At 41.8% G+C, this 26,696-nt stretch overlaps 1 protein-coding gene across 1 annotated transcript in view; it reads left to right on the forward strand.

The window, feature by feature from the left end:
- The first annotated feature begins 1,139 nt into the window (after nt 1-1,139).
- Nucleotides 1,140-26,696, forward strand: part of UBTD2 (ubiquitin domain containing 2) — a 40,984-nt gene continuing 15,427 nt past the window's right edge. Inside the window, exons 1-2 of the mRNA XM_053376608.1 lie at nt 1,140-1,372; nt 24,921-25,157. Coding sequence (XP_053232583.1) covers nt 1,303-1,372; nt 24,921-25,157 — 307 coding nt within the window. The 5' untranslated portion in view covers nt 1,140-1,302. The remainder of the gene's footprint in view (nt 1,373-24,920; nt 25,158-26,696) is intronic.

The following is a 26,696-nucleotide window of genomic DNA, read 5'->3' on the forward strand; positions in this document are numbered from 1 at the left end:
GCATTTATTAGGGAGGAAACCAAGAAAACTCCACTAATACATTTTGAGGAAAATCCTAATTGATGAATTAATCCAGTGCATGCCCCGTGTCATTCTAGCATATTGCTAGACACAACCAGTGCTTTTTTTCTTTAAAAAATGTTTAGGGGTACAGTACTCTCATTTTCCTACTCACATTGAAATACTGCCCCTCAATGAGGCCAAACTTAGATTCACAAAATGTTTAGGGGTATGCATACCTGTGTCCCCCCAGAAAAAAGCACGGGACACACCACTTAACTGAAATCATGGAAGTGAGGCTCAGATCAAAGCATCTAGTCTACATGTATGAGGACTACACACTGGTGAGAGAAAGGCACTCCAGTTGTGCTCAGAAACACTCTCCTTTCCAACCACCGGATGTGGGCAGGAGGAAGAGAGAGTAGCAGCTAATGCATGATGATGGGGGCATAAGGGCTCTGATGCTGACAGCAAAGATTAAATCCAGATTGTGGGGAGGAGGAGGAGCAGAGATAGATGGAGGGGATAAAAGCCAGTTATCTTCCCAGGTTGTGGAGCCAGGGTCTTCTTCCAGAGACCATTCCTCTTTCCAGGGAGGTTGGCAAGTTGAGGCAATGATGTGACTGTGCAGAGGGCAAGTCCAAGGCCTTCCCCAGTGGTTGCTTGGGAAGAGGGCGGAGGGCTTGACAATTCAGCCCCTTAATAATGCCACCTCGGCACTCTTGGGACTTTTTTCCATGTCAGTAAAGGAGCCAAGCAATTGTGAAGCCCGGCTGGGGAGGAAAAGTGAGGCTCCTGCGGGTCTCCGCCTTCCACGAGGCAGTCTGTGCTCGGGTGCTAAGCCACCACCAGGCTCTGCGCTCCGGGAAGTGGAAAGGCTCGTATTTCCCTCGGCGCTGAAAAGAAAGAGGAGCTCCTCCCCGAGAGGCGGAGGCGGCGGCATGGCCGGGCAGCCCCACGACAGACCCCAGGACTGCCTTTGCTGCTGCTGCCGCCGCCCCCTCCTCGCCGCCAGAGCTCCTTCTCCGGCCCGGGCGCTGCCGCTATTGTGGCGGGCCTGCTGCCTTGACAGAGGCCGCGGCGGCGGCGGTGGGATCCCCGCTCGCCAGCGCCGGGGCGGGCGCCTGAGCGCGGGAGGCGGGCGCTGAGGCGGGGCCGGGGCGAGCGCAACAAGGAGGAGGAAGGGGGCGGCGGCTCCGGAGCCAGCGCGCCTGCCCGACCGGCGGCGAGAGCGACGGGGACGAAGGAGCTCGGGCGAGGAGGAGGAGGAGGCGGGTCTCCGGGCCGGGGCGGCCGGGCCCCATGGGCGGGTGTGTGGGCTCCCACCACGACTCCTCGGGCAGCCTCAACGAGAACTCGGACGGCACCGGAGGTGAGAGGCGGCGGCGCCGCCAAGGGGCTGGGGCTTCGCTCGGCCGAGGCGGGGAAGGGGAGCGCGCAGAGGCGGCAGCTGCTGCTCCTCCACAATGGGGAGAGAAGCCGGGAGGGGCCCACACGCCCTCCCGCGGCTTCTCTGTCGACATCCCTCGCCTTCCTCGCTCTCTCTCTTCCCCCCACCCCCCAAGAGGGAGCGCCTCGCTTCCCCCTTCGCCCCTTCCCAGCGGAAGGGGGGGTCTTCTTTTCAACTTTCCTCAACTAAAAAGGGTCTCCAGGCGCTCGCCTAGAGGTATTTCTGGGCCCGGGGGGGCAGGGGCTGGGCGTGAGGGGCAGGGCCCTGACCTGCAGGGGGCGAGGCGGACAAGGTGGGATAGCTCCCCCCCGCCTTTCCCCTCTCGTTGCCCTGGTATGGAAAAGAATTGTTTCCCATCTGTACTCCAGTTGCCAGTCTCCGCCACCCACACTTGAGGCACCCACGCCTTGAGAAAGGCAACTTAACAATCCTCTTTCTCTTCTGAATACTTTTAACTATTTTGAGCTTCGTTGTTGTTGTTGTTGTTGTTGTTGTTGTTACTGTTATTATTGAAAGTATATTGTTTGGTACATTCTGCCATTTGTGGTGTGTATTGAGAAGTTTAAAGGTGGGGTATAGAAGTCTCTTCATAAATTATGTGGGCCACCGCCTCCCTTCTCTTGACTTTGCTTATTCAAATGTACATGATGAGAAAGTGGCTTTCTTCTTGTCAGTATGGCTTTTCTTGAACCTCCCTTCCACATACTTAGCAGATAAACATATATTGTGCCAAAGGATGGAAATCTTACTGGAAACAATCATCTTCCTTAAAGTAGACTGAACTCAAAAGTAGTAGGTTTGTGTAATTCATATCTGCCTGTTATTCAGCTTTGCAAAGATTTATATGTTGATCAAACTGGTGGTGGTGGTGATAATGATGATGATGATGGAGTTTTCTCTCTGAAATGGTTCTCCTACTCTGTTACCTGAAGATCACTTACCTGCCACTTTAGGATTTTGTACCCAGTTTTCTTCTAGTTAAATGTTGATACATCTCCCCCAGTTTAAATAACTTTAAATACTATCTACCAATTTTTCTTAACTGCACATGTATTTAAAAGGGCATATCGTGTGGCAACACCAAATTTCCATTCTCCTTTAACAGATGGTTATTTCAGTCACCATATCAGTATTGCTCTCTATAGCATATTCTTGCTTACGGATTTGTGTTAATATCTTGGGACTTTGTGTTGTTAGATGCATTTTTAAATGCCAGAGTGTTACGGTTCACAAACCTACTTTATATTACAATTGACATTCAGGGGTAATGTTTGTATGGGATAAATTTCTGAATTGTCAGGGTTGCACGGCATTTAGCAATAGAATTCCCATTAGAGGAGATTGGATTTCGGTACCTACACCCTCAACAACTTGTAAAAATTGAAAAGACCTGCTTAATAAGTTACCACAACCAAGGACAATGGGGGATAATGTAAAATTAACTAGGCTTAAAGTGAAAGCTGCGATGTAGCTGAAACCATGAACTGGACCTAGATAATTCACTATGCCTATGTAATGTCACCCATTATTAAGAAACGACCACACTGGCTAAGTATTATGAGGCAATGCAAGGTCATAGAAGATACACCTGTAAACCATGAACTTCCTGGCTTTTTTATGTTATCCTTCTGATCATCAAAGTAGGGTTTTTTCCCAACACAGGGTATGATATATCTTAATATAAATTTATAAGATAAACGATTCAGTGGAATTGTGGCTGCTTCTTATCAAGATTTCCCTATTAAGGTTTTGTGAATATCTTACATACACATTATACATTGCTGTATTTTGGTGCAAAGAGCCTAATATCCGTGTTACAACAGCTGGATTTTCTAGGATGCCCATCTGTTCAAATCATATACTAGAGTGCAAGCTTGAGGATCAAAGGATAAATACGTTTAAAGCTATTTCACTAAAATGAGATCTAGTATGATTCCACTTCAATTATGTGGCATCCAGGCATGATTCTTAAATGCATGAAAGTTTCTGCAATGTCTATGTGTACGCATGTGCATAACCTACGTAAGGTTTTCTTTCCTAAAAATAAAATATATGATTGAGCCATTCTATTAAAAATTAATGTACCGTAATCTACCAATCAAGATGTCAAAGTACACCTTTCTCTTGTTCTCAAAAGGTAAAACCTTTCTTAAATATGTGATTATGGTAAGTGTACAATCTGACTAAAAGTCTCTCAAGGGAAACTCTGTTTTGAAATTTCAAGTGGGTTGCTGAGAACACTAGAGCACAAGTTTTGGAACAGCCTTACTGAGTTTGAGGCTAGGCTTGCTAGCCCACTAGGTCACTCCTGTCTCTAATTTCACTTGCAGTGCTAGGTCACAGAATATCAATTTACAGGCTCCTGCAAATTATTACGATGAGATCTTGTGCAGTAGGAAAACATTTTAGAGGCAAATCTCAAACCAGAAGCAGATATAGCTTGTGAAATTACACAGAGTCCAGAGGTAATAAGAAGTTATTACTGTTCATAAGTCACCACTGATCAATGAAGTTCCTGTAATAATCCCTTTCTCTCTTATTACTTCCATCAAATATGCAATATACTGTAGACTTTGAAAGACATTAAAATTTGCTGGATGTTGTAATGCATATGTTAAGTACATGGATGTGCATGTGATATAAAATGTCAGGATATATCTTTTCAACCACTTTGGTATAATTTTGAACTCTCTTTGCAGTTTTCCGTGATAGACATCAGTGCAATTAGACTTCTATAATGGGGCGGGGGGGACCTGTGCCTTCCAGATGTTGGCAGACTCCCTTCTCGCATCAGCCTAAACCACTATGGTCAGTGTTCAGTGATGATGGGGGGCTATAGTAAAGACACAGGTCCCCGCTTAGCTGCTTTATGGGGAAATAATTTGCCCAATATAAATGAGATATGGTATTGAGGCCAAAAAAAATGTATTGGTGGCTATTTATTTATTTTTTCATTTATGAGTAGCTTCTTAGGAATCATTTTTGTTTTCAAGGGGTTTTCTAACTTCGTCTGCATGAGGAGGAGCCTCAACTGAAGGTAGTCTGCTGGGTAGCTGTTTCGTTAGCAAGCAGTCTGTGTTTGAGATTATTATTTATTAAATTTCTACATCACTCCTCGTCTGAGGCTTACAGGGTAGTTTCCAACATAAAAACACAAAAATATGTAAATTTACGTCCCATCCTAATGAAGCTGATATATACCGTATTTTTCGCTCTATAGGATGCACCGGACCATAGGAAGCACCAGACCATAGGAGGAGGAGAACGGGGGGGGGATTCTCCCCCTCTCTGCTCAGCGCCCCTTCAGCAAAGCGGCAGGAGAAACGGAGCCCCTTCCATTTCTCCTCCCACTTTGCTGAAGGGGCGCTGCACAGAGAGGGAAAACTGTGCAGAGCCTCTCCAGCAAAGCTAAGCCTGGAGAGCAAGAGGGATCGGTGTGCACCGACCCCTCCCGCTCTCCAGGCGGCTATCCACAAGCCTTCTGATCGCAGCGAGAACTCCTGCTGCTCTCCGAAGGCTTGCGAATAGCTGCCCGAAACCCCCGGAGCGCAGCACGGACTGCCGCTGTGCTCAGGGGGTTTCAGGCAGCCTTGCCTCCGCTCCCAGAGCTTGTGGAGCTGGGGGCAGGGGTAGCCCGAGCTTCCCCCATCCCAAGCCACCAGAACAGGTCCGGGAGCGGCGGCAAGGTTGCCCGCAGCCTTGCCTCCACTCCCGGAGCTTGCGGGGCTGGGGGCGGGGGAAGCCCGAGCGTCTCCCATCCCAAGCCACCAGAACAGGTCCGGGAGCGGCGGCAAGGTTGCGCGAAACATTGTCTCCGCTCTCTGAGCTTGCGGGGCTGGGGGTGGGGGAAGCCCGAGCTTCCCCCGTCCCCAGCCCCCAGAACAGGTCGGGGAGCGGCGGTCCCCTCTCCCTCCTGGCGGAAAGCCCGCAAGATCCGCGCTTTTCCTGCCTGCCTCCCCCCTGCATTCGCTCCATAGGATGCACAGACTTTTCATCTTAGTTTTTAAGAGGGAAAAGTGTGTCCTATGGAGTGAAAAATACGGTACATGCGATCAGATCACTAGGCTGCATCAGATCAAACTGACTGCTATGACATTTTGAAGTTCTCTCAGCTTTACTGAACTAGGGTTGCCATATATTGAAGAGCAAAAAAGAGGGGAGCCCAAGCCACTGCTAGCCTGAGCTGGGAAAAGAGGCGTGGGGGCTACCACACTAGCACGCCTCTTTCCCCTGCTCAGGCCAGCAGTGGCTGCAGCATGCAGAGCAGCCTGAGCCACTGCCAGCCCAAGCAGAGGCAGGACCCCAGCTCCTACCTGATGTTCACTGCAATGGCCTCGCTTTGTTGTGGCGCTTCCTCTTCTGCAGCACAGCGCCGTACTGAGCATGCACGTGCCCCCCAACCCCCCAAAAAATCTCCCAAACCCGAACATTTCCTTTAAAATGTAAAAACCTGCCCAGATGGGCATGTTGGCCCCCCCAAAAACGGACATGTTCAGGTTTTCCTGGACAAATGGCAACCCTGACTGAACATCATTTGGACTAAACTTGTGCTGCAGTGGTTTAGATTATTTCATTTGTGTGCCTAATTCAGAATCAGTTCAGTTTAGTCCCACATTGATTAAATATATTCTCTCTACTGAAGTGGGCAGTTACAGGCTTTGCAGCTTAATTTTTCCCGTTGGAGTTTTTGTTGATAAACTCTTTATTATTCAACTCACTCTTTTAAGGATATATCTCATTAGAAATTGTGAGTGTTTGTTTTCTTTTTTCAAAGTTCAGCAAGGCCTTCTGTTGCTTGTACAGAACAAAGAGAAGTGATCCATATTTGAAATACGGGCCTTGTAAGCCATTACAGATTTAAACCTGTGGTCTGCAGCTGTCTGCTGCTGGTATGAAGGTCGCTAACAGTTCAGCTTCATTGATTTGTTACCATCCTGTCTTCTGAAGTATCCTAAGATGACCAGCGGCTACCAGTAAGAATCACATAATTGCACACACTGGTGACATGATAAAAAAACCACTACGTGTAAAGCCTTAACTGTAGTGCCAAATATAGCCCTTGGACTGTACTTTTGCAAACTGTTGAAAAGAAAATCCTTACATTAATTCAGAGTAGAAGTAGGCTACTTATTCAGTAATACTGGCCATGTTTGAAATGTCTGATGAATTGGAAAGCCAAGTTTGCATTTAAAGACTGCTTTCATTTTCTGTCTCTTCTCTCTGTATCAGATCTGTGATTGTCTTGCTGCTATCTGTCATTGGAAGTCTATCAATTTTCTGAAAATCAGGATAGATAAGTCCTAGGGTGATGATTCCACCCCCAATACTTTTTTCCAAACTGATTGTGTGGTTGCTTGCTCTTCCATACAAACTTGAAGCCTTGGTGGTTTTGTCTCCTGCTAAAAAAGAAGAGTGAAATCAGTCTTGTTTCTAACCTTGCTCTGTGTGGTATATAAATAACAGTTGTGTGTGTGTCAATGTGTTAAACTTCTATAATGCCAATTCTACTGTTTCGAGGGTGGCATTAGAATGCTTGTGAGTTCTGAATTTTTGACATGACCAGTTTTAGCTCATTGCTTGCGGTTGTTCTTCCTATCGAAGAAAGAAGCCAAACTATTTGTTTAATGAAAGTCTCATGTATTAGTTTTTCTAATACATTTGTGAGGAGCTTCTGGACCTCTGCTAATAAGAATTTGGGGTTTTGATGGGGGGTTCGTGCTCCCTCCTGCAGAAACTGGGGTGAATAGAAAGGGGGATTGCCACAGCAGCAATTCTTGTGAAGAACTCTGCCTCCACTGTGCTGTATTCTGATGCCCCATTCTCTTTCATTTATCATAGTAGTTGCCCCTCCCCTATTCCCAGTAGGTTTCTTGGGCCATTTCATAGTTAAGGTAGAGGCCCACCCTTGAAATAATGGATTGAGGGAAATGCTGAAACTGGATATGATGAACTAATCTTCCCCCCGCCGCCAATGTGGAAGAGATACAAAATGTATACTTTTTTTTTACCATTTTGTTAGGGGGGGGAGGACTAGTCCTACAAACGTGACAAGCAAAGCTAAGCCTGGATTAAGTTCCTTTTCTAGAGTGGACTAGCAAGAGCATGAGGGAGTGGGGAGTGGGAAATCAGTGCAGTATCAACACATTGTTAGAAATGCACTATAAATATCAGAAATGCATTCTTATTATTATTTGCTGCCCATCAGACTGAGTTGCCCCAGCCACTCTTTGAAATTCTTTTGAGATTTTATTAAGATGTACTCATGTATAAATAGAGCTAAAGCAATTTGGAACTGTGCAGGCAAACTCTCTCAACTTGACTTTAGCTTCGGGAATTGTAATGAGCAAGATTATACATGGAGTAATGGAAGTCAATCATATTCCCAAGGCCTCTAAAGTTGCATTCTAAGGCTGTGGGAGTGGACTGTGCCCTTAGTGATGGTGTGGTTGTGTAGCAAGGGGTTTAATAAGATGTATGCATGAATGAGCAGTGTGCTAATCTAAGTGGAGAAGAGTTGGTGATCACTGCCCCATTGCCTGACTGGATGCAGCTCAGTTGCACTAGAAATCCTTAACAAAATATGTTGCAACTGGATAGTGTCTAAATAACTTCATTTCTCCTAAGTTTCCATTTACAATTAGCATTACCCATCTTTTGAATGGCCTTCTACATGTATGTATCAGAACAGCAGTTGTGCATTATTTATTGTAATAGAAACTTTCCACAGTTTAACATTACATGCCAGTGTTATTTTAACTACTGGGTGCTAATTGTCCGATAACATGGTTTCTGCTCATTCTCTCAAACTGCTCTTTTCATGAACTATTATTCATTATTTCGGTAAATGTAGGCCATGCATTTATACTATTGCAAGGAAACTTAACTGGTTAAAAAGTACTATTTCTCTGTAGTTGGCGGACTCTACCCCAGTGAGGTTTCCAGCAACTCCTGTAGATTCTGTCTTCATTTTCTCTTTAGAACAAGAGAAGCAAATGGGCTTTAAAAAAGCTCTGGTGGGGATTTCCATTCACTGTTATGCAGATATAATGCTGTCATTGTGATCTAAAGTTTTAAAGTGATTATAAAAGCAGTGCCATTGCTTAAAACTGTTCTGTTCTTGAACTGGACCGTTAGAGGATGTCTGTGTGTGTTTGTAATATCTATGAAAGACTGTAGCTCAGTAGGAGAGCATCTCCAGGTAGGGCTTGAAGTATTTTCTTTTCTGAAACCCTGGGAAAACCAGTGTAGACCAATGGTCTGGCTTAGTGTAAGTCGGCCTTCCATATGTCTAATAGCGATATTCTTGCCTCAGAACTGGGAAGCCATCTGCCATCAGCCAGGGCCCATTAGGAGGTCCTTCCCAGGAACAACATGGCAAAGGGGAGATTAAAGTGGCCCCATACCTTGGCCAGAAAAAGAGCTGCTTCAGGGAGCTTTATTCCGACCTCCCTGCCAAAAAGAAAACCCTACAGTACTTCAGCGGCAAGTTGTTATGAGACCACAGAACTGAAGGAACGTATGTTCTGGCCATATACGTTGACTGGGGGACCATGGGCTACTCAGTTGTGCAGGTTTGGGGGTGGGGTATTATTACAACCATAAGCTACCCTAAAGATCATTCATTTGTAGGGGGGGTAGTAGCATTGACAGAGCAATCCTATGCATGCTTACTCAGAAGTAGAACACACTGTGTTCAACGGGCCTCAGTCCCATTGGTTGGTGTACATTAGTTTGTTTGTTCTGAAACTCAATAAAATACCGTATTTTTACATGTATAAGACAACCTTTTTCTGATTTTTTTGTGATAAATTGAAGGTCATCTTATACACGGGTTAATATGCTAAGTAAGCGAGGGCTGGTGCTGTGGTGGTAGCAGGAAAATGTCGGAGAGGAGGCTGCTTACTCTTCCCGCCTTAGGAAGAGTATTTGGTGAGTGCCAGTATGCGGTGTATTACGGCACCAGTTGTCTCAGCCAGAGTGGGGGATGCTCAAAAAGCTGCTCAACATCTCAGCAAACTTACAAAAGAAGCTCAGCAATTGTTGAGGGCTCCCAAAAATAGGTGTCGTCTTATGCACGGGGTCGTTTATATACGGTAATATTCAAACAAAAGCAAACACAAAAATATACAGAATGAAACCACATTGTGTTGGTGGTGCTGTGCATTTGTTTGTAGCCCAAGACTGTTACGGAATCACTGTTGTTTCTTAGAAATAAACTGAAAGTGTTGCTGACCCAAGATCAGTGTAACTGTTCTAGCAAAATAGGTAGTTGTGGACCTCTTACAGAAAAGTAAAACATTTCAAGAGCTGTGTATGTATTTGCAGTGAAGAAATATTGTGCTGTTGAATAAGCAGAAGTAAGTCCTTTGAAACAATGGGTGGATAGTTTGGAAATGTTTTCTAAGGAGTGAGGTGAAAATATTTTGATTTAATAGACATAAGTTATCGACAGTTAAGATTTCATCTTCTTTCTTAGAGCTCAGTGTTTTGAATGTAGTGTGTCTTATATGGAGGTCATGAGTTTCCAGCTTGATGCTAACCATTTTGCATCTTACTGGTACAGTACAAAACTATGAACAGTCGAGACCAACATTTTCCAAAGTCTAGATTATGACTCCACTTGGTTTGATTAGTAAGGTTGCAGGTGCACAATTTGTAAGATTAAAAAGGTTTGTCATTCTATAAAGTTCAGCTTTAGGTACCAGCAGCCTTCATATTTAACCCACTTTTTAAGTGAAAGGTTTTTCAGTAATTCATCGCATGAAGCAAGCAAGAATGTTAGAATAAGGTTTAAATGTTAACTTTTAACTGATGCTTACATACTTCTTGGTGCTTTTTGAGTGGTAGCTAACATTCACATTATTCATAATTTACAGGAGCTAATGGTTTTAGTTCACTCTGTTATAACCACAGACTTGTTCTGTAAATTAATTTCAACCATAAATTACTATAAATGTAGCATGTGACCACCATAGAGAAATTGAGGATTCTCTGCAGTTAATTATGAATTGTGAACAAGCATTTTATTTTATTTTAGGTGGTGGAACAGTAAAATAATTACACGTTGTCTCTTCCTATGATTACTACCGTTTGTTGTAAATTCCAAAACTTTAAAGTTGCCAACATTAAAAAATGCATGTTTTAACTTTGAACGTTATACAGTTTGGGGTGGTTTACTCAACCTAGGTTTACTCAGAGTAGACCATGCACATTAATTTAATGGGTCTATTCTGAGTTAAGCAACTTGTACTTCCATGGTAGTATTATGCAAAAAGCACGGTGTTTTATTATTTCACTATATTGTCATGAACTTGGTGGAGTCATCAAGGAATGTGGTGGTCTCTCTCCAATTTTCTAGCATGTACCCTGAGATAGCTAGAATGGAGTGAATTGCACTGCCTTTGGAACTTACTTTTCCTGTATGGATTCCCACCACAGTCTTCTTTGCCCCATTTTCTTGAAATCAGTTATTCTGCTGCCGGGCAGAACCACCAGTCTGCTGAGAATGTCTAGTTATCTGCTTTAAAATGTCAGTAACTACAGTGAGTATGTTTGCACAACTGAACACCTCTGGATTTTAATCTCCCCTCCCCACCCGCAATTGTATTTGACTCTTTTAGAGTTTCAGTTTGAATGCATTTTCCTCATTTCTTCTGATAAAGGTTGGTGATCTATACAGGCTTGAGTATATCTTTCTTACAACAATGAACGTGGGCTATGAATGTGAAAGCTGCATCTTGCATTTTATGTTTCTGTCAGCTTCCTTGGCTTTGCTTATAATTTTTTGTTTCTAAATTTTTACAGGTAAGGCAGAATATATACCTAAAGAACAGGGATCCCTCAGTATTCTAAATAATTTAGTAGGATAGCTATTCAGTCTCCTGCAATACAGGAAATTCTGAAGGTGGCAACATTATTAGTTATTCCTTTTGGGATCATGTGTGCGTTTATTTCTTTACTTCTGCTACTGGATTCAGTAGCGCTTTGTGGTTGTGGTAACCACCTAAATTTGCAACATGAGCTGCTAGCTGTCAATAACATCCCAGCCATACGGAACATACATTATATCTGCAACCTGACATTTCTGACTGGTTTTTGAGATGTGCTAAATTTTACCTTGCTGGATTCTGTAGGCAGACAGCTCTCCATATGGTCACAGTAACGACATGGCATTTATAGGCAACTATCTAGTGTGGGGACGCGGGTGGCGCTGTGGGTAAAACCTCAGCGCCTAGGACTTGCCGATCGCATGGTTGGCAGTTCGAATCCCCGCGGCGGGGTGCGCTCCCGTTGTTCGGTCCCAGCGCCTGCCAACCTAGCAGTTTGAAAGCACCTCCGGGTGCAAGTAGATAAATAGGGACCGCTTACCAGCGGGAAAGTAAACGGCGTTCCGTGTGCTGCGCTGGCTCACCAGATGCAGCTTGTCACGCTGGCCACGTTACCCGGAAGTGTCTGCGGACAGCGCTGGCTCCCGGCCTATAGAGTGAGATGAGCGCACAACCCTAGAGTCTGGCAAGACTGGCCCGAACGGGCAGGGGTACCTTTACCTTATCTAATGTGCAAGTAACCGCCTGAATACTGAGGTATGCCCTGCAGAATTACACATTAAAAATATTAAAATAGCAAAACACTTTCCTCACTGTGACAGTTAAACTTTCTGACTCAGTCATTTTTGCTGAAATGGTGTTGTGAGGTCTCTTAGAGTTAATTCAACATACTTCAAAGCATCTGTGATTTGCTGTAATATGACCAAAAAAACCCCTGACTAGTATTCTTGTTAATTGCATTAACCTGAACATGGCCTTTTAGGGGTGTAGTTGGATGCACAATAGAGATTTTGCAGAGGTTACAAATTGCCTGTTAAACAAAAATGAATGCAACAACACAAGAAAATTATTTGTAGATCAGCAAATGAAATTTTTTGAAACATATTTTGAAACTGTGACAAAGTAATGTCTTCATTTGGTGATATAGCAAGAAGAAAAATGCAGGAAACCATGTAAAGAATGTACCATTTTGAACATATTATAACTTCTGCACTCAAAACACAATCTGCAACATGATTTGCATTTGCATTGCCAGGATTATTGTTTTATTACTAAAAAAAACTTAAAAGACACAACATCCATTTGTTTACACAAAATAAGACCCATTCTTATTCCTCCCTTGTGTGGTTACCATTTGTTTAGCATAGACATTTTGTTGGCCAAAACAATCATGTTGCTCCCCCCCCCCACATTGATTTCTATGAGCTGCCCTGGGAGAAATTTAAAAGTGGCTTCTTAACGTGAACCAGGAAATGGCCTGTCTAGGCAATGAGATGATTCTCATTGATATTTTCTGGTCTACCTTGTTCTCAAATTATTGGATTTCTTTCTACATTATGGATTTCCTGTAGCTTAAAATGTAGAATGGAAAGTAGTTTATCAAATATACATGAGGAAAACATAAGATGACAGTTTTTTTAAAAAATGGACTTCCTTTCATTGAGAGGTAGTCTTGCCAGAGGTTAAAACATTGGCATCTTAGGTAACATGGAACTGTGCCACAGTACAGTCATACCTCGTGTTGTGTCCGCTTCATGTTGCGTCTTTTCACGTTACGTCCCACAGCAACCCAGAAGTACCAGAATGGGTTACTTCCGGCTTTTGCCGCTCGCACATGTGCAGAAGTGCTAAATCGCACTTCGCGCATGCACAGAAGTGCCAAATCGTGCCTACGCAGTGCTACGAGTTGCGGGCATTTCACGTTACGGGCGGGGCTCTGGAACAGATCCCGTCCATATCACAAGGTACCACTGTATCTTAATATGCCCTAGTACACTTTTCATTACCTCTTGGATCTACCTTTAGTAACACTTAGATAGCCTTCAGTGCATTGAGGTTTGCTGACATTTGTTTATACACAGCTCTCTTAACTCTCTTATACACAGCATTTCAGCTGGGTTGAGGTCTGGATTTTGACTAGGCCATTGCGACACCTTGGTTATGTTCTTTTTCAGCCATTCTGTTGTAGATTTACTGGCATGCTTAGGATCCTTGTCCTGTTACATGACCCAGTTTCAGCCAAGCTTCAGCTGTTGGGCAGATGACCACACATTTGGCTGTAGAATACTTTGGTATACAGAGGAGTTCATGGTCGACTCAGTGACTGCCAGGTTCCCAGGTCCTGTGGCTATAAAACAAGCCCAAATTATCACCCTTCCACCACCATGCTTGACAGTTGGTATGAGGTGCTTGTGCTTATATGCTGTGATTGATTTTTGCTAAACGTGGCACTGTGAATTATGGCCAAACATCTCCACTTTGGTCTCATCTGTCCAAAGGACATTGTTCTGGAAATCTTGCGGTTTGTTCAGATGCAACTTTGCAAACCAAAGCCATGCTGCCATGTTCTTTGGCAAACATTCCAAACCATACTTGCTCAGTCTTTTGATAATTATACTGCTTTGAACTTTAACATTTAACAAGCTAACTGAGGCCTGTAGGTCCTGAGGTGGAACTCTTGGGTTTTTTGCAGTTTCTGTGAGCGTCGCTTGGTCTGGCTTTGGGGTGAATTTGCTGGGGACGTCCACTCCTGAGAAGATTGCCAACTGTCTTGAATGTTTCCCACTTTTGAATAATCTTTCTCACTGTAGAATGATGGACTTAAAATTGGTTGGAGATGGCCTTAGAATCTTTCCCAATTTCATGGGCAGCAGCACCTGCTTCTCTAAGAGCATTGTGTCATCTTTCCCCCTTGGCATTGTGTTAAAGCACACCTGAATGCTCCAGACCAGCAATCTGAAAAAACTTAGGCTTTTGTAGAGGTGGGCACACTTGGTGATGATCACTTAACCAAGGGCATTTGATTAACAGCCCCTGTCTGCTACTTAGCCTCTTGATTCCTATGGAAGCGGTAAGGGTGTACTTAGTTTTTCACACATGATTTCTGCACCTTGGCTTTATTTCTGTATACCCAGAACAAACTCAGTTGGTCTCTAAGGTGCTACTGGACAATTTTCTTATTTTTTTATTTATTTTGACTATGTCAGACCAACACGACTACATACCTGAATTTAAAATTGACTGTAATTCTTCTACTTCATTGTTCAGTACATTCCAAATATTAAACCTTTACTATGTTGGTCTGTTGCCCCCAGTGTGCTCTAAATGGAAAATTTTCTAGACTGTAAAAAGCCCAATAGAAGTAGGGAAACTTTGCAGCACCATCAAATGTATTTGATGTGTAATGCAATCAACTCAGGTATAGTACAGTGGTACCTCTGCTTATGGACGCGATCTGTTCCGGGGTGCCGTTCGCACCCCGAAAAGTCCATAAGTAAAGCGCCACTTCTGCATGATGCAATAGAGTGCTTTTGCGCATGCGCAAAGCGTGCAGAGCGCTTCTGCTCGTGCGGCAAAACCCAGAAGTATACACTTCCGGGTTTGCCGCATTCGTAACCCGAAAATCCGCAACCTGAACCTAACACAACTAGAGGTATGACTGTATCTGAAAGCAAGTCTGTTTCCCTCTGACAACAAAGCACCTTCAAGCTACAGAGTGAACGCAGACAGCCACCCTAGCAGTAGAACCACTAATGCATTGTTGAAGGAGCAGGAAAGGTATACCAAAATGTGACAGTGTGTGGAAACACTAAAGTTGAACTTCATGTAACTCCAGCTGTGTGTCTAATTTTGATGCGCTCTTCTCTTTGAACACATGAGGTTATTGCTGAAGTGTTTTAATTAATAGATAGTGGGTTTATATCTTTTTTTAAAGTGAGCTATATGATTGATTAACAAAGATTGATTAACAGTTACCGTAGTTAACTTAATTGTCTCTCTTTGTTAATGAATATTTTAGAAATAATACGATTTGGGGTTGGAAGAGATCTTATCAATCCAGTCCAACCTTCTGCTCTGAAGCAAGACAGTGATTATATTATCTCTGCATGGAATTGGTCAGAGCTTGGGGAGCTGCAAGATCCACTTCAATACTCTTGAGGTCAGCTTTCCTTCCAACCAATAGCTGCAGGCTAAAGTAATTCCTGCCCAGAGCTGTTGAAAGGGCATCCATGAAAAATGGAAATGTTTTACTGTCTTAAGAGTTAGTATGATAGTATCTATTTTTTAAGAAGAACAATAAGAAGCCTAAAGACCTTTGGTCCTGGTATATTGATCAAGTGAAATAAAGGATTAAGTTCCAAATATTTTAACAGTATTCAGTAATTTTAAATTTTCTAACCCCAGTATGTAGAAGGCAATTATACATTCCCTACTGCATACATCAAGATTTGTGTGAGGATGCTTGGCTCCTTTCCTGGAGCAGTGGCATAAGAAACATGATCTCTTCTAATGAGGCACAAATGGGAGGGAAGGCCTAATTTTACTGAAGTCTAAGGTAAGGCTTTGGGTGAATAAAATATGTTTGGACTTGTACTATATGTGGATGTGAGAAGAGGTTCAATGTTATGAAAATATGTGCATTCTGATTTTCTGTAAACAAAGTATTCTGAGGCTGTTTATGGGATGCCTAGATCTGTACCTACGATGCATCTCAGCAAGACATATTGTGACTATGTCCATGGTCATAGACTAAAGCAAAACACATTTCAGTAGAATATTTAGAATTTCAGCCTAATTCAGAATGATTGCTGTTGAACTCCCACAACAAAGAAAGGGGGTCATTACCTTCTACTGTTTTATTTTTATTTCATAAGATTCATATGCTGCTTATCTGTAATTAGAACCTCCAAGTGGTTTACAAAGAATGTAAGATACACATTCAAATGGTCAGTAAATGCAAGCTTTTTTTAAAAAGTGAAATTAATTAAATCAGCAGTTAAACATTTAACAAAGCTAAAACACTTCTTTTCCACAAGTTGATCAATTCGTAAGTATCCTAGTTTGCTATTTCAAGTGACAAGCTCCATGGCAGTATTGTTTCTACTATCGTAACTCTGTTCTGCTTGATCACATGAGGGCTAAATTTGTATAGGGAGCTAAGTGTGTATGCACCAATCCCAACATGTTGTGGTTACTAGATACCCCAACACCACTTCTGACTGTCATGTGTTCAGCAGAAAAATCTGAAGTGGGCTTCTAACCATATTCCTCGGAATGCAGTTAAAAGTCTCTACAATACTAGGAACCTTGCAGTATTGCTCAGAGGCTTCTGACTATGCCTGGCATGTAGGGGACAGTGTGGGTGGGGGCCAGTATGCATGTAACCTGCTTACAGAGCATATTTAGCACTTGCATTATCATGCTGAATAGGGCTAAAGTTTCTCCTTAATAATATGCTTGTTACTTAGCAACAAAATATGGAAGTAGAGCCTTCAGGACAGGGATAACCGAGAATGAAGCACAAATTTGCACCAGTTATTTCCGAAGACATAGCCCAAGGAAGCAAGGCTGCACAGATGCTCTTTTACTGCACAGTGACACTGCTGAACTTTATGTAAGGTGTAATAACTGAACGAAAATTCACTACAACTGCAGTAACAGCAGCACTGTATATGCAGAGAAGTTCCGCACATGTGGCAAACATTTCTGTAAACATTCACACCACAGATGTTATTTTAAAAGTTAGCAAGTAGTCTTGCTGGCGAGCCACTCTGACCGAGAAGGAAGGGTGTTGTCAGAGAAGTGGCACGCATGTTAAGCCATTACAGTGGTACCTCATGTTAAGTACTTAATTCGTTCCGGAGGTCCGTTCTTAACCTGAAACTGTTCTTAACCTGAAGCACCACTTTAGCTAATGGGGCCTCCTGCTGCTTCCGCGCTGCTGGAGCACAATTTCTGTTCTCATCCTGAAGCAAAGTTCTTAACCTGAAGCACTATTTCTGGATTAGCGGAGTCTGTAACCTGAAGCGTATGTAACCTGAAGCGTGTGTAACCCGAGGTACCACTGTACTCCCCTTCTTCAACCTCCCTCCCCCTTAGCTGAAATAGGGCTGGCCCAAGACACTTCATTGCTTAAGGTAAAAATAACATCCCATGTACCAAAGCTGCCCAGACCAGCAGTTGAATCTCAGCTATGAGATAGCAGATTGTCTTCAGGTGCAGTGAAGGATGCTATCTTAGGCATTGCAGGACAGGTCACACATACACTCCACACACACCCTCAGAATTTGCCACCTGAAGTGCCTGTCTCATGTCAGGGCCAGCCGTGACTAGGAAGTTGTGTGAGAAGCAGGGAGATGAGTGTGCAAATAAGCATATGCTCCCCCTCAGTAGTGCTGAGCGTGGAAGTCAGAGGTTGACAACTTGGGAGCCAGAATGGTACCCCTCGGTCAGATTTAGTTCAGGGATTTATCAGTTCCCTGCTTTAGTTTACTGCAATGAATGCACAATGATAGGATATCATTTTATGCCTGATAAAGCTTTTGACTAGCTTTTACAAACTATGCAACTACAGAGATTTTTTTTTTCTTGCAATGCAAATTCAGTTGGAAGCTTGAATTGTTTGGATCAACTTCTGCCATTCCAGATGTCTCTTACATACCATGAATTTCTTTGGCCGTCTTCCTATGTATTCTTTTTCCATCAAGGGTTTTACAGAGTAACATTGATGCAAAGATGTGTTGTTGTTACATTTAATTGCCACTGCCAGCATCTATTGAGTAACCTATTGGCATTTATTTGTGTCAGTGATGGGGGTCTTGAAATTTGGCAATGTAAAGTTCTCATTAATCAAACTGACTGCCTTGTAAAAGGAGCTGAGGTTGTTTCCCATCTCCACTTAAAATTGAAGTGTTTGTGATATTGTTAGATATTTTTAAATATCATTCCAGTCTACTCAAATTGATAAAGTTACTTTCCTAAAGAAAGTTTTGTAAATTTAATTTACATTTGTTTATACTTTCTGTGAGATACCTTATCAGCTGCAGTTCTATTTGCAGAAAAGATGAGGCATTCAAAATTCTGCTTTGTGAATATTTTACTAACTTTAAAACATTTACTACTTTGATTAAAGGAGTATGTCCATTCTCCCCATTCAAATGATTTCATCACTAACCGATTGCTAAGTACTGCTTTGACAGGGCAGAGTAATTAATGCTTAATATTGGCAGAAGTCAAATCTGAGCTTACACATGATATTGTTGGATTTTTTCCCTAATCTTTTGACTAGAGTCCTAGAATAATTGTGTTTTTTTATTAGGCTGCTTAGAGGATTAAATAGATGCCACTAAATTCTGTGGACAAAAACAAAAAACACCTCATCATACTGTCAGTGCATTCTCCGATGATAGCTTCTGTGGTGACAGAATAATCTGTATTTCCCTGCCACAGAATAATCCAATATTTCCCAGTTATTTGGGCCATACCTTTTTTTAATAGGGAAAATATATTATCCAACTTGCATGCAGTTCTTTTGTAGTACTCTCTGAAGTGGCAGAAATCATGCGGTGAGGCTTTAAAAAGTAACACTAGAGCTCTTGAAGGCACACATAAGAGCATTCCATGGTCCTTCTGAAGTGCATTTTCAAAAAACTTGATTTTACTCCCCTTTCATTATATAAACCACCAATGTTGTAAACTGCTCAATAGAGCAAAATATGATTTTTAAGAAGTAGTAATATCAGCAGTCTCCTTCAGTGCTGAAGAGGCCTAGGACTCAAATTTCAAAGCTGTCTCTTTCAGCAAAATGACTAGGCAACATGGTAAATGATATTCATGTATTTATGCAAGTTATTTTTTCTGCTGTTTATGTAAAAAACTGATTAATGTTCAGAATCAAGCACAGGCTGTTCCTGTACTTATCCTCCAGTTAAAAGGGGGTACTGTGTGCTTGGTACCATTGTTTCTGTATCTCAGATCTTGAGAGGTGCTGAAGATTTAATGGTGACATAATGAGTGACCTCTGTCATATTCCTTGATGGGCATCAGCATTTAGCACTTTGTTCTAGTTTAAGAAAAATATAACATTCAGATCATATGTAAAATATAGAAATTAAAATTGACCTTCCCGTGCTTAAAACCAGTCATTAATAAAGATCAAATACAAAAAACCCAAACTACAACCAGCCATTAAAATTTGACCAAACAAATTTTATTTGATTGTTCTTTGAAAGCATTTAATTAATGAAAAAAACTAATTTTTTTCTTACCCCTCTTTCAAAGCAGTCAAATTAACCTGACTTGAGCAACAGCAAGTAATTAAACCATGCCCCAACATTTCCCTGCTAAGAAAGTTTTATCCCGATTTCTCTCATTTCCTTAATGTACCAGTAGTTCTTGTCATCACATTACGAGGCAGTAACGATGCACAAATGTGAGTATAAAGTGGTATGGCCTTCTGAGATGGATTAATTAAAGTTTCTGGCACTAATTATAATAACTACTGCTTTTTATTGTTTAAACCTTATTAAACTCTGCAATCCCTTCAGAAAAACAAGGCTCAGAGAGTAAATTGTGTATGCTGAAAACCTAAGCATACCCTCTTTGAAATTTATCCCCTTCTGCTAGCCTGCCAGTGAGGTTATCATATCTGCCAAGTCTGGGAAGATAAATCTTGGCTTGACTGTCTAAACTGATGTTCATTCTGTACCTAATAATAACACTTTTCCTCTTGTTCAAGACTGTACAACTGTACAGTGATTTTTTAATATATATTTTAGGTTCAGCTACAAAAAAATTGTTGCACCTACCTATTGAAGTGTTGGGTGTTTTCCACTGGTTCATATGGCAGATGGATTATCAAAACATGTTACAGAATTTTTTTTATCATAGCAGTGCAGAATATGGTCTTTAAAGGATATATTTCATATCAAAATACCATATCTCACATAATCTGGGTAGTCAATTGTATGCAAAATCCCATGACATGTTGAGGAGGAAAACATTTTTAATGCAAAAGAAGTGTCCTGTCTCACAAAATGTTACCTGTGATCATTATTTTTGCCCTCAGCTATTTTTTCCAGTTTCTGCAACCCACTTTTCAGACTTTTCTGTCCATTGTAATAATAATTGGAATGAAGCTGTCTACAAGAGTTCTAGTGTAGTTTTTGTTATATGAATGGTGCCACGGACCCCCTGAGTGGGTTACACAGACCCCCTGGAGTTCATGGATCACCAATTAGGAACCACTGATCTCGAGCATTAAGGTATTTTCCAAGTCTGTTTTTCCATGTGGATGTGGATATGTGTTTGTCCTGGAAGACACTTTATCCTTGGAAATTGTTTTAAAGTAAAGTTTTCAGTAAAGTTTGTAGTAAAAAATGAGAGAATGTAACGGAAATAATGCACAGTTTGATGGTCACAGCTTTCAGTTTGGTTCTGGGCCCAATACAGAGTGCTAATAGTTATCTTTTAAAGCCCTAAATGGCTTTGGAACAGGATACCTGAAGCGTATTCTCCTCCCATATATACTAGCCTGGGCCTTAAGATCTTCATTGAGCAGCATTCTCCCAGGTACTGGGAATTGATGTACTTTAACTGTGTGTTGAATGCACTTTAAATGTATGGTGTGGATCTGCCCAAGTGACTGATGTTCGTGAAATTTTGCCCTGCAGGAGTGGATACTTCTCCTTTATGGTAGGTCTTCAGCTGCCCTTGTTTTAGTGATAATTCTGTGCTACAGCAAGTCTTTTACTGTAGCCCATTGACCTAAGAATGGCAAATTTTGCCTTTTAAATTACCGTGCCAAGGTGAATGGGGGTGGGATGGGAATGATTTGAGAATTGAACCTCCAGCTGTTTGTAGTTGAGTGTGAGAGAAGCAGCCTGATATTTGAGGAGCCCAGAGAATGTTATCCTCTCATTATACATTCAGTATGCAGTCTTTTTGCAACTGCAGGTGGCTAGCATGGTTGCAGGCATGCAGAGTTCCTGTACTGATCTTCCAGTGACAGAGGTGTTTTAAGAAATTACAGTGACATGATTCTAACCAAAATTGAAACACTATGTTGTACGTCACTAGAATTTTTAAAAATGGAGTGAGTTGAAAGTTATGTGAAGTATTCTGTTGGCAGTTTAACTGAACATGAAATAAAATCCTGTGGAAGTAGTAGCTTTTGAAATAAGGCAAAACAGTGATAGTGCTTCACTGATAGGAGCAGCTATAAACTTAATCATTGCTAGTGAGTTTGTCAGCTAACATTTCCGCTTCAAGCTTATGCCAATCTTCTAATTAAGTGATGAGCTCAAATAGCTGAAGAGAGCTATTAATGGCATTTAGTTAATTGGCTAATGTGATCCTACCAATAAATGTCACAGTGGGACAAACTGTTAATGTACTGTTAACTAAAACCAGTAGATCTTAGCTGAGCTGGGAAGTAGCTTGTAGATCATCCCTTCTAGAGAAAGGAATAATACTTAAGAGTCAAGGATTGAGAGATCATTATGTGATTCTACTAGCTGAGAAGATTTGTGTCTCAGTTGTGGCTGCTGGGCACTCAATTCAGCTCCAATTTAGGCTTAATGCAGACTTACAATGGATTTTCACCAGGCTTCCTGCCAGCATTGTGTGTTTGCCCAACAAACCTGGATAGAACGGTTGCATCTCATATCTTCCAAACTAGTAATCTAATGATAATGATAATAATTTATTATTTCTACCCCGCCTATCTGGCTGGGTTTCCCCCGCCACTCTGGGCAGCTTTCAACGGAACATTGAAAACAGAATAAAACTTCAAACATTAAAAACTTCCCTAAACAGGGCTTCCTTCAGTTACTCTTATTTATACGATAATAAAATGTGCTCTCAATCCCAATCCCAATACCACTTCTAGTGTACACCAGCAGAATTCCCATTTTAGACTACAGTGGTACCTCGGGTTACATACGCTTCAGGTTACAGACTCCACTAACCCAGAAATAGTACCTCGGGTTAAGAACTTTGCTTCAGGATAAGAACAGAAATTGTGCCGCTGCGGCAGCGGGAGGCCCCATTAGCTAAAGTAGTGCTTCAGGTTCAGAACAGTTTCAGGTTAAGAACAGACCTCCGGAACGAATTAAGTACTTAACCCAAGGTACCACTGTATATGAAAGGAATTGGAGATTTGTTGTGACTCATGGTGAACAGGCAAAAACCCCTTTATTCTTAAAGTGCTTCAGCTGTTGTGTTAGATGACCTGAACTCTAAGCAATCTAATCCTTAGTCATTTGTCTATTACACACGTTTGTTGCAGAGATTGTACTTTTGATGTTCTACCTTACACTTAACCCAGTCCAAAACAATATATTCTCTCATTCACTATAATGAAGGAAGAGAGCATAATCAAGCTGTAAATAGAAGAGGACCTATGACAAAAATTAGTATCCTGACAGCATGCAGGGTAAGCTTCTCAGCAGGATGGATACCTGGGGAGAAGAAAAAAGGTGTTGAGAAACAGCAAGAATGTTGGAATTGCCTGTAAGCCATTTCTATAATTAATGTTTGGGGGAAGCAAAAAATAAATAAATCAAATCATTTGGTATACGTTTACATTCATTGTGTTTGTGTTCAGAGATGAGGCTAGCTGTTACTAAACCCAAATGCTTACTGAAGTTGCTGTTTAGAATCTGATGACATACTAGTGGGATTCAAAATGTTCCATTTAATTGTTCTTTAAAGTGTATGAAGGTGGGGGTGTGATACAGGGAGGGAGTTTGAAAAGCTTTCATACACTTGTCCATAATAGTTTGGAGTCTGCCAGATTTGCACTCAACCTATAAATTTCCTCTAAATTCAGTGTGTGACTACAGTTCTTGTATATTTGAGGCCTGCCAACAAGCTGGTTGTTTTGTGAACAGTTACATCTACTGTTCTGGATTTTATAGATGGTCAGCACAAAAGGCAACTTGTTCTAGTTGCATAAAACATAAAGCAGCAGCAGATTTGCATGGTCAAGTATCTAAAGAAAAGACTATTATTACCCTACAGTCCTACCAGCATACACAACTAACCCCCTTTTAAACATCATAATCGGTTGTAGCTTATTTTGAGATACAGTAATTGGCCCTAGGTCAGACAATAAGTGTTTTATGACAGAGCAAGGATTTAAACCTGGGTCTCCGACCCACGTCCAACACTTTAGTCACTACACCAAAACATATTAGGCACACAAAATATGAATGGGACCAACCTGACTTTTCAGATGATTCATTACTTGCATTTTCTGGCAGCATTCTTCAACCTTAGATAGTTCACCTTAATTTTCCTTTGCTTTGAGACCATTATTCTGTTAAATATTTTAATGAATTCACAGCCTGCTGAGCACTATACCATATTGAATTGGTAAACATAAAACGTGTCTTATTGGATGAATGAAATTACTGTAAACTATATAATCTGCTAGCTGTAAGCTAGGGGTGTCTGTTACGCTTTTCAAAAAGAGATAATTGACGTTTGTGCAACTGTGGAGACACATATTCGTCTTCTAGAATACATCCTATTGGATTTCCAGTAGCCACTTAAATGCAGCCAATGTGACTTGTTTATACAGTACCAGTGTTGGAAGAGTTTCCATTTTTATTTATTTCCTCCCATTTATGCTGTTGTTTCTAGCTCTTGCTACTCAGAAACACAAAGTATTTTTTGTGAGACGTATTCTTCGAAGATTCCTACAGCTCACTTGAGTGCAAGTTTCATTTTAGATATTCTTTGGAGAATTTGGCATTTGTTGCAAAAAGAGTCAGATAATTGTTGCTTAGTTTTCCTAGCTTCAATAATCAACTAAACATTGAAATCTGGTAACTTGCTCAACACTGAAGAACTACTGACAACTTGTATATTTCTGTTTGCACAAACATGATCAGCAAAAGATTAGGCAAATATTTGTCTCCTCTTTCACTCACGTCTGGTGAATAAGAGCCATCTTATCCTCAAACATTCAAAATTATGAAATGGCCACTATAATATTGACAAGTATTTTTGCATTTTATTCACTATCCTGCTTCTAGTAACTACATGAGTGTTCTACGCAGCAAAAGTCTAAAATGTGAAGGGAATGTGTTTGGTGATGAGAACACAGTAAGGAAATGTTTGTATGTATTCCTGGTGTGAAGCACTACATGTTTAGGACTGTGCATCTACCCTTCACATTCATATATGTTTCAGAGATCACCAGTTTAAAAGGCCAAAAGCATACAGCAATGGGAGACAGGCTCCAGTGGAAATCCACTCCTTATATAAAAATCTTGCATTTAATGATTAACAATTCAGCGTATTTTGATCATATCTGGCAACTCAGAAATGGAAGAGTGAAATGTATTTTTGCCTTTTGTGACGAGATGCTCTTACTTAATAGTTGGCTCTTGGGGCAATGGCATTCTGAAACTTTTTTTGTTACAAATGATTAATCAGACTGTAACAGATGTCACAAAAAGTGAAGAAACCCAAAAACACTGTGGAAGATCAGAATGGAGTACTGTTGTGAAAAGGCATTTGAGCTGGGGAGGAGATAACCAAAAGTTGTTACTCAGTTTGAACAGCTCTCAACCAGAGAAAAGGAGCAAGTTGTTTCAACACAGTGCCTGATTTCTTCTCTTCTCCCCCACCCCCAGTTGCACTAGGTCGTAATCAGCCCTTGAAAAAGGAAAAACCAAAATGGAAAAGTGATTATCCGATGACAGATGGACAACTGCGCAGCAAAAGAGACGAATTTTGGGACACCGCACCTGCTTTTGAAGGCCGCAAGGAAATCTGGGATGCCTTGAAGGCTGCAGCACATGCATTTGAGAACAATGATCATGAACTTGCACAGGCAATCATTGACGGTGCAAACATAACATTACCTCATGGTAAGTATGCCCATAATGAATGGACTTTAGCAGCAGTGAGTAGAAAATAATTTCACTTAGACAACTTTCCTGAAGTCATGCTTTCCAAATGACTAGGTCCACATGTAAATGAATATAATGACTGCTTTTTGATGTTAATTATTTAGAAAAGTTTAGCATTATGACAAAGGAGCCTCAGTAACCTTCAAGTTTACACATCCCCCACCTTCTGATAGAACCATGTGGTTCTATTAGGAACAGATTGTGAGTTTCATCTTTAGAGTTGTGTATGTTTCCTTTCTGACATCATCAGCCAGCATTAAAATTGTGAGTACAATATATACCACAGCTCCACAAATGCACAAAGTGATTAGTATCAAATAACAATTTGTGTTCTACTACTCCATTGTCAAACTGCGGGAGGCAGTGGAAGACAGATGTGCCTGGCGTTCTGTGGTCCACAGGGTCACGAAGAGTCAGAAACGACTAAACAACAACAATCTCCATTGTCATACAGTCGTACCTTGGAAGTCGAACGGAATCCGTTCCAAAAGTCCATTCGACTTCCAAAACGTTTGGAAACCAAAGCACAGCTTTGGGTTGGCTGCAGGAAGCTCCTGCAACCAATCGGAAGCTGCGGAAGTCCCGTCGGAAGTTTGGCTTCCAAAAATAGTTCACAAAGCGGAACAGTCACTTCTGGGTCTGCAACATTTGGGAGCCAAACATTCCAGAACTAGACTGTTCAAAAACCAAGGTACGACTGTACTCAGTTTGAGAGACAGTACCTCTTTTCTTATAGGGACACGGGTGGCGCTATGGGTTAAACCACAGAGCCTAGGACTTGCCGATCAGAAGGTTGGTGGTTCGAATCCCCGTGCCGGGGTGAGCTCCCATTGCTTGGTCCCTGCTCCTGCCAACTTAGCAGTTCGAAAGCACGTCAAAGTACAAGTAGATAAATAGGTACCACTCCAGCGGGAAGGTAAACGGTGTTTCCGTGCACTGCTCTGGTTCGCCAGAAGCGGCTTAGTCATGCTGGCCACATGACCTGGAAGCTATACGCCGGCTCCCTCAGCCAATAAAGTGAGATGAGCGCCACAACCCCAGAGTCGGCCACGACTGGACCTAATGGTCAGGGGTCCCTTTACCTTTACCTTTACCTTTACCTCTTTTCTTTGAAGCAAGAGAAAGACCTGGGAAAGACTGACATGACACATCTCTAGAAATCCTTTCTGGGGACAGTAGAAGTTCCTGGTAACCCTCTAAAAGCAGTCATTTAAGCAATTGTTCCTTTTTTGCTTGTAACTGTTGGATTGTTACCAACCTTTATGCTGTAAGAAGAAATGGGAATGTGTGTTTTTTGTTCTGCTCCTCTAAAGAGCAGGGTTTGGTTCACATTCTTGCTGTATCATCTCCTTCCTTTGCCATGTCTTGTAATTATTTGAAACCATCGGTAATGTGAACATCTATACTCCACTTTCTGAAAAGCCCGCTTTTATAACCTTTTTCTAGGCAGCTTCTTAGCATAACCCTTTTTCTGATCTTCACCAGCAAAGTACTGTT

The sequence above is a fragment of the Podarcis raffonei genome, chromosome 2, assembly GCF_027172205.1.
Source record: "Podarcis raffonei isolate rPodRaf1 chromosome 2, rPodRaf1.pri, whole genome shotgun sequence".
Lineage (NCBI taxonomy): Eukaryota > Metazoa > Chordata > Lepidosauria > Squamata > Lacertidae > Podarcis > Podarcis raffonei.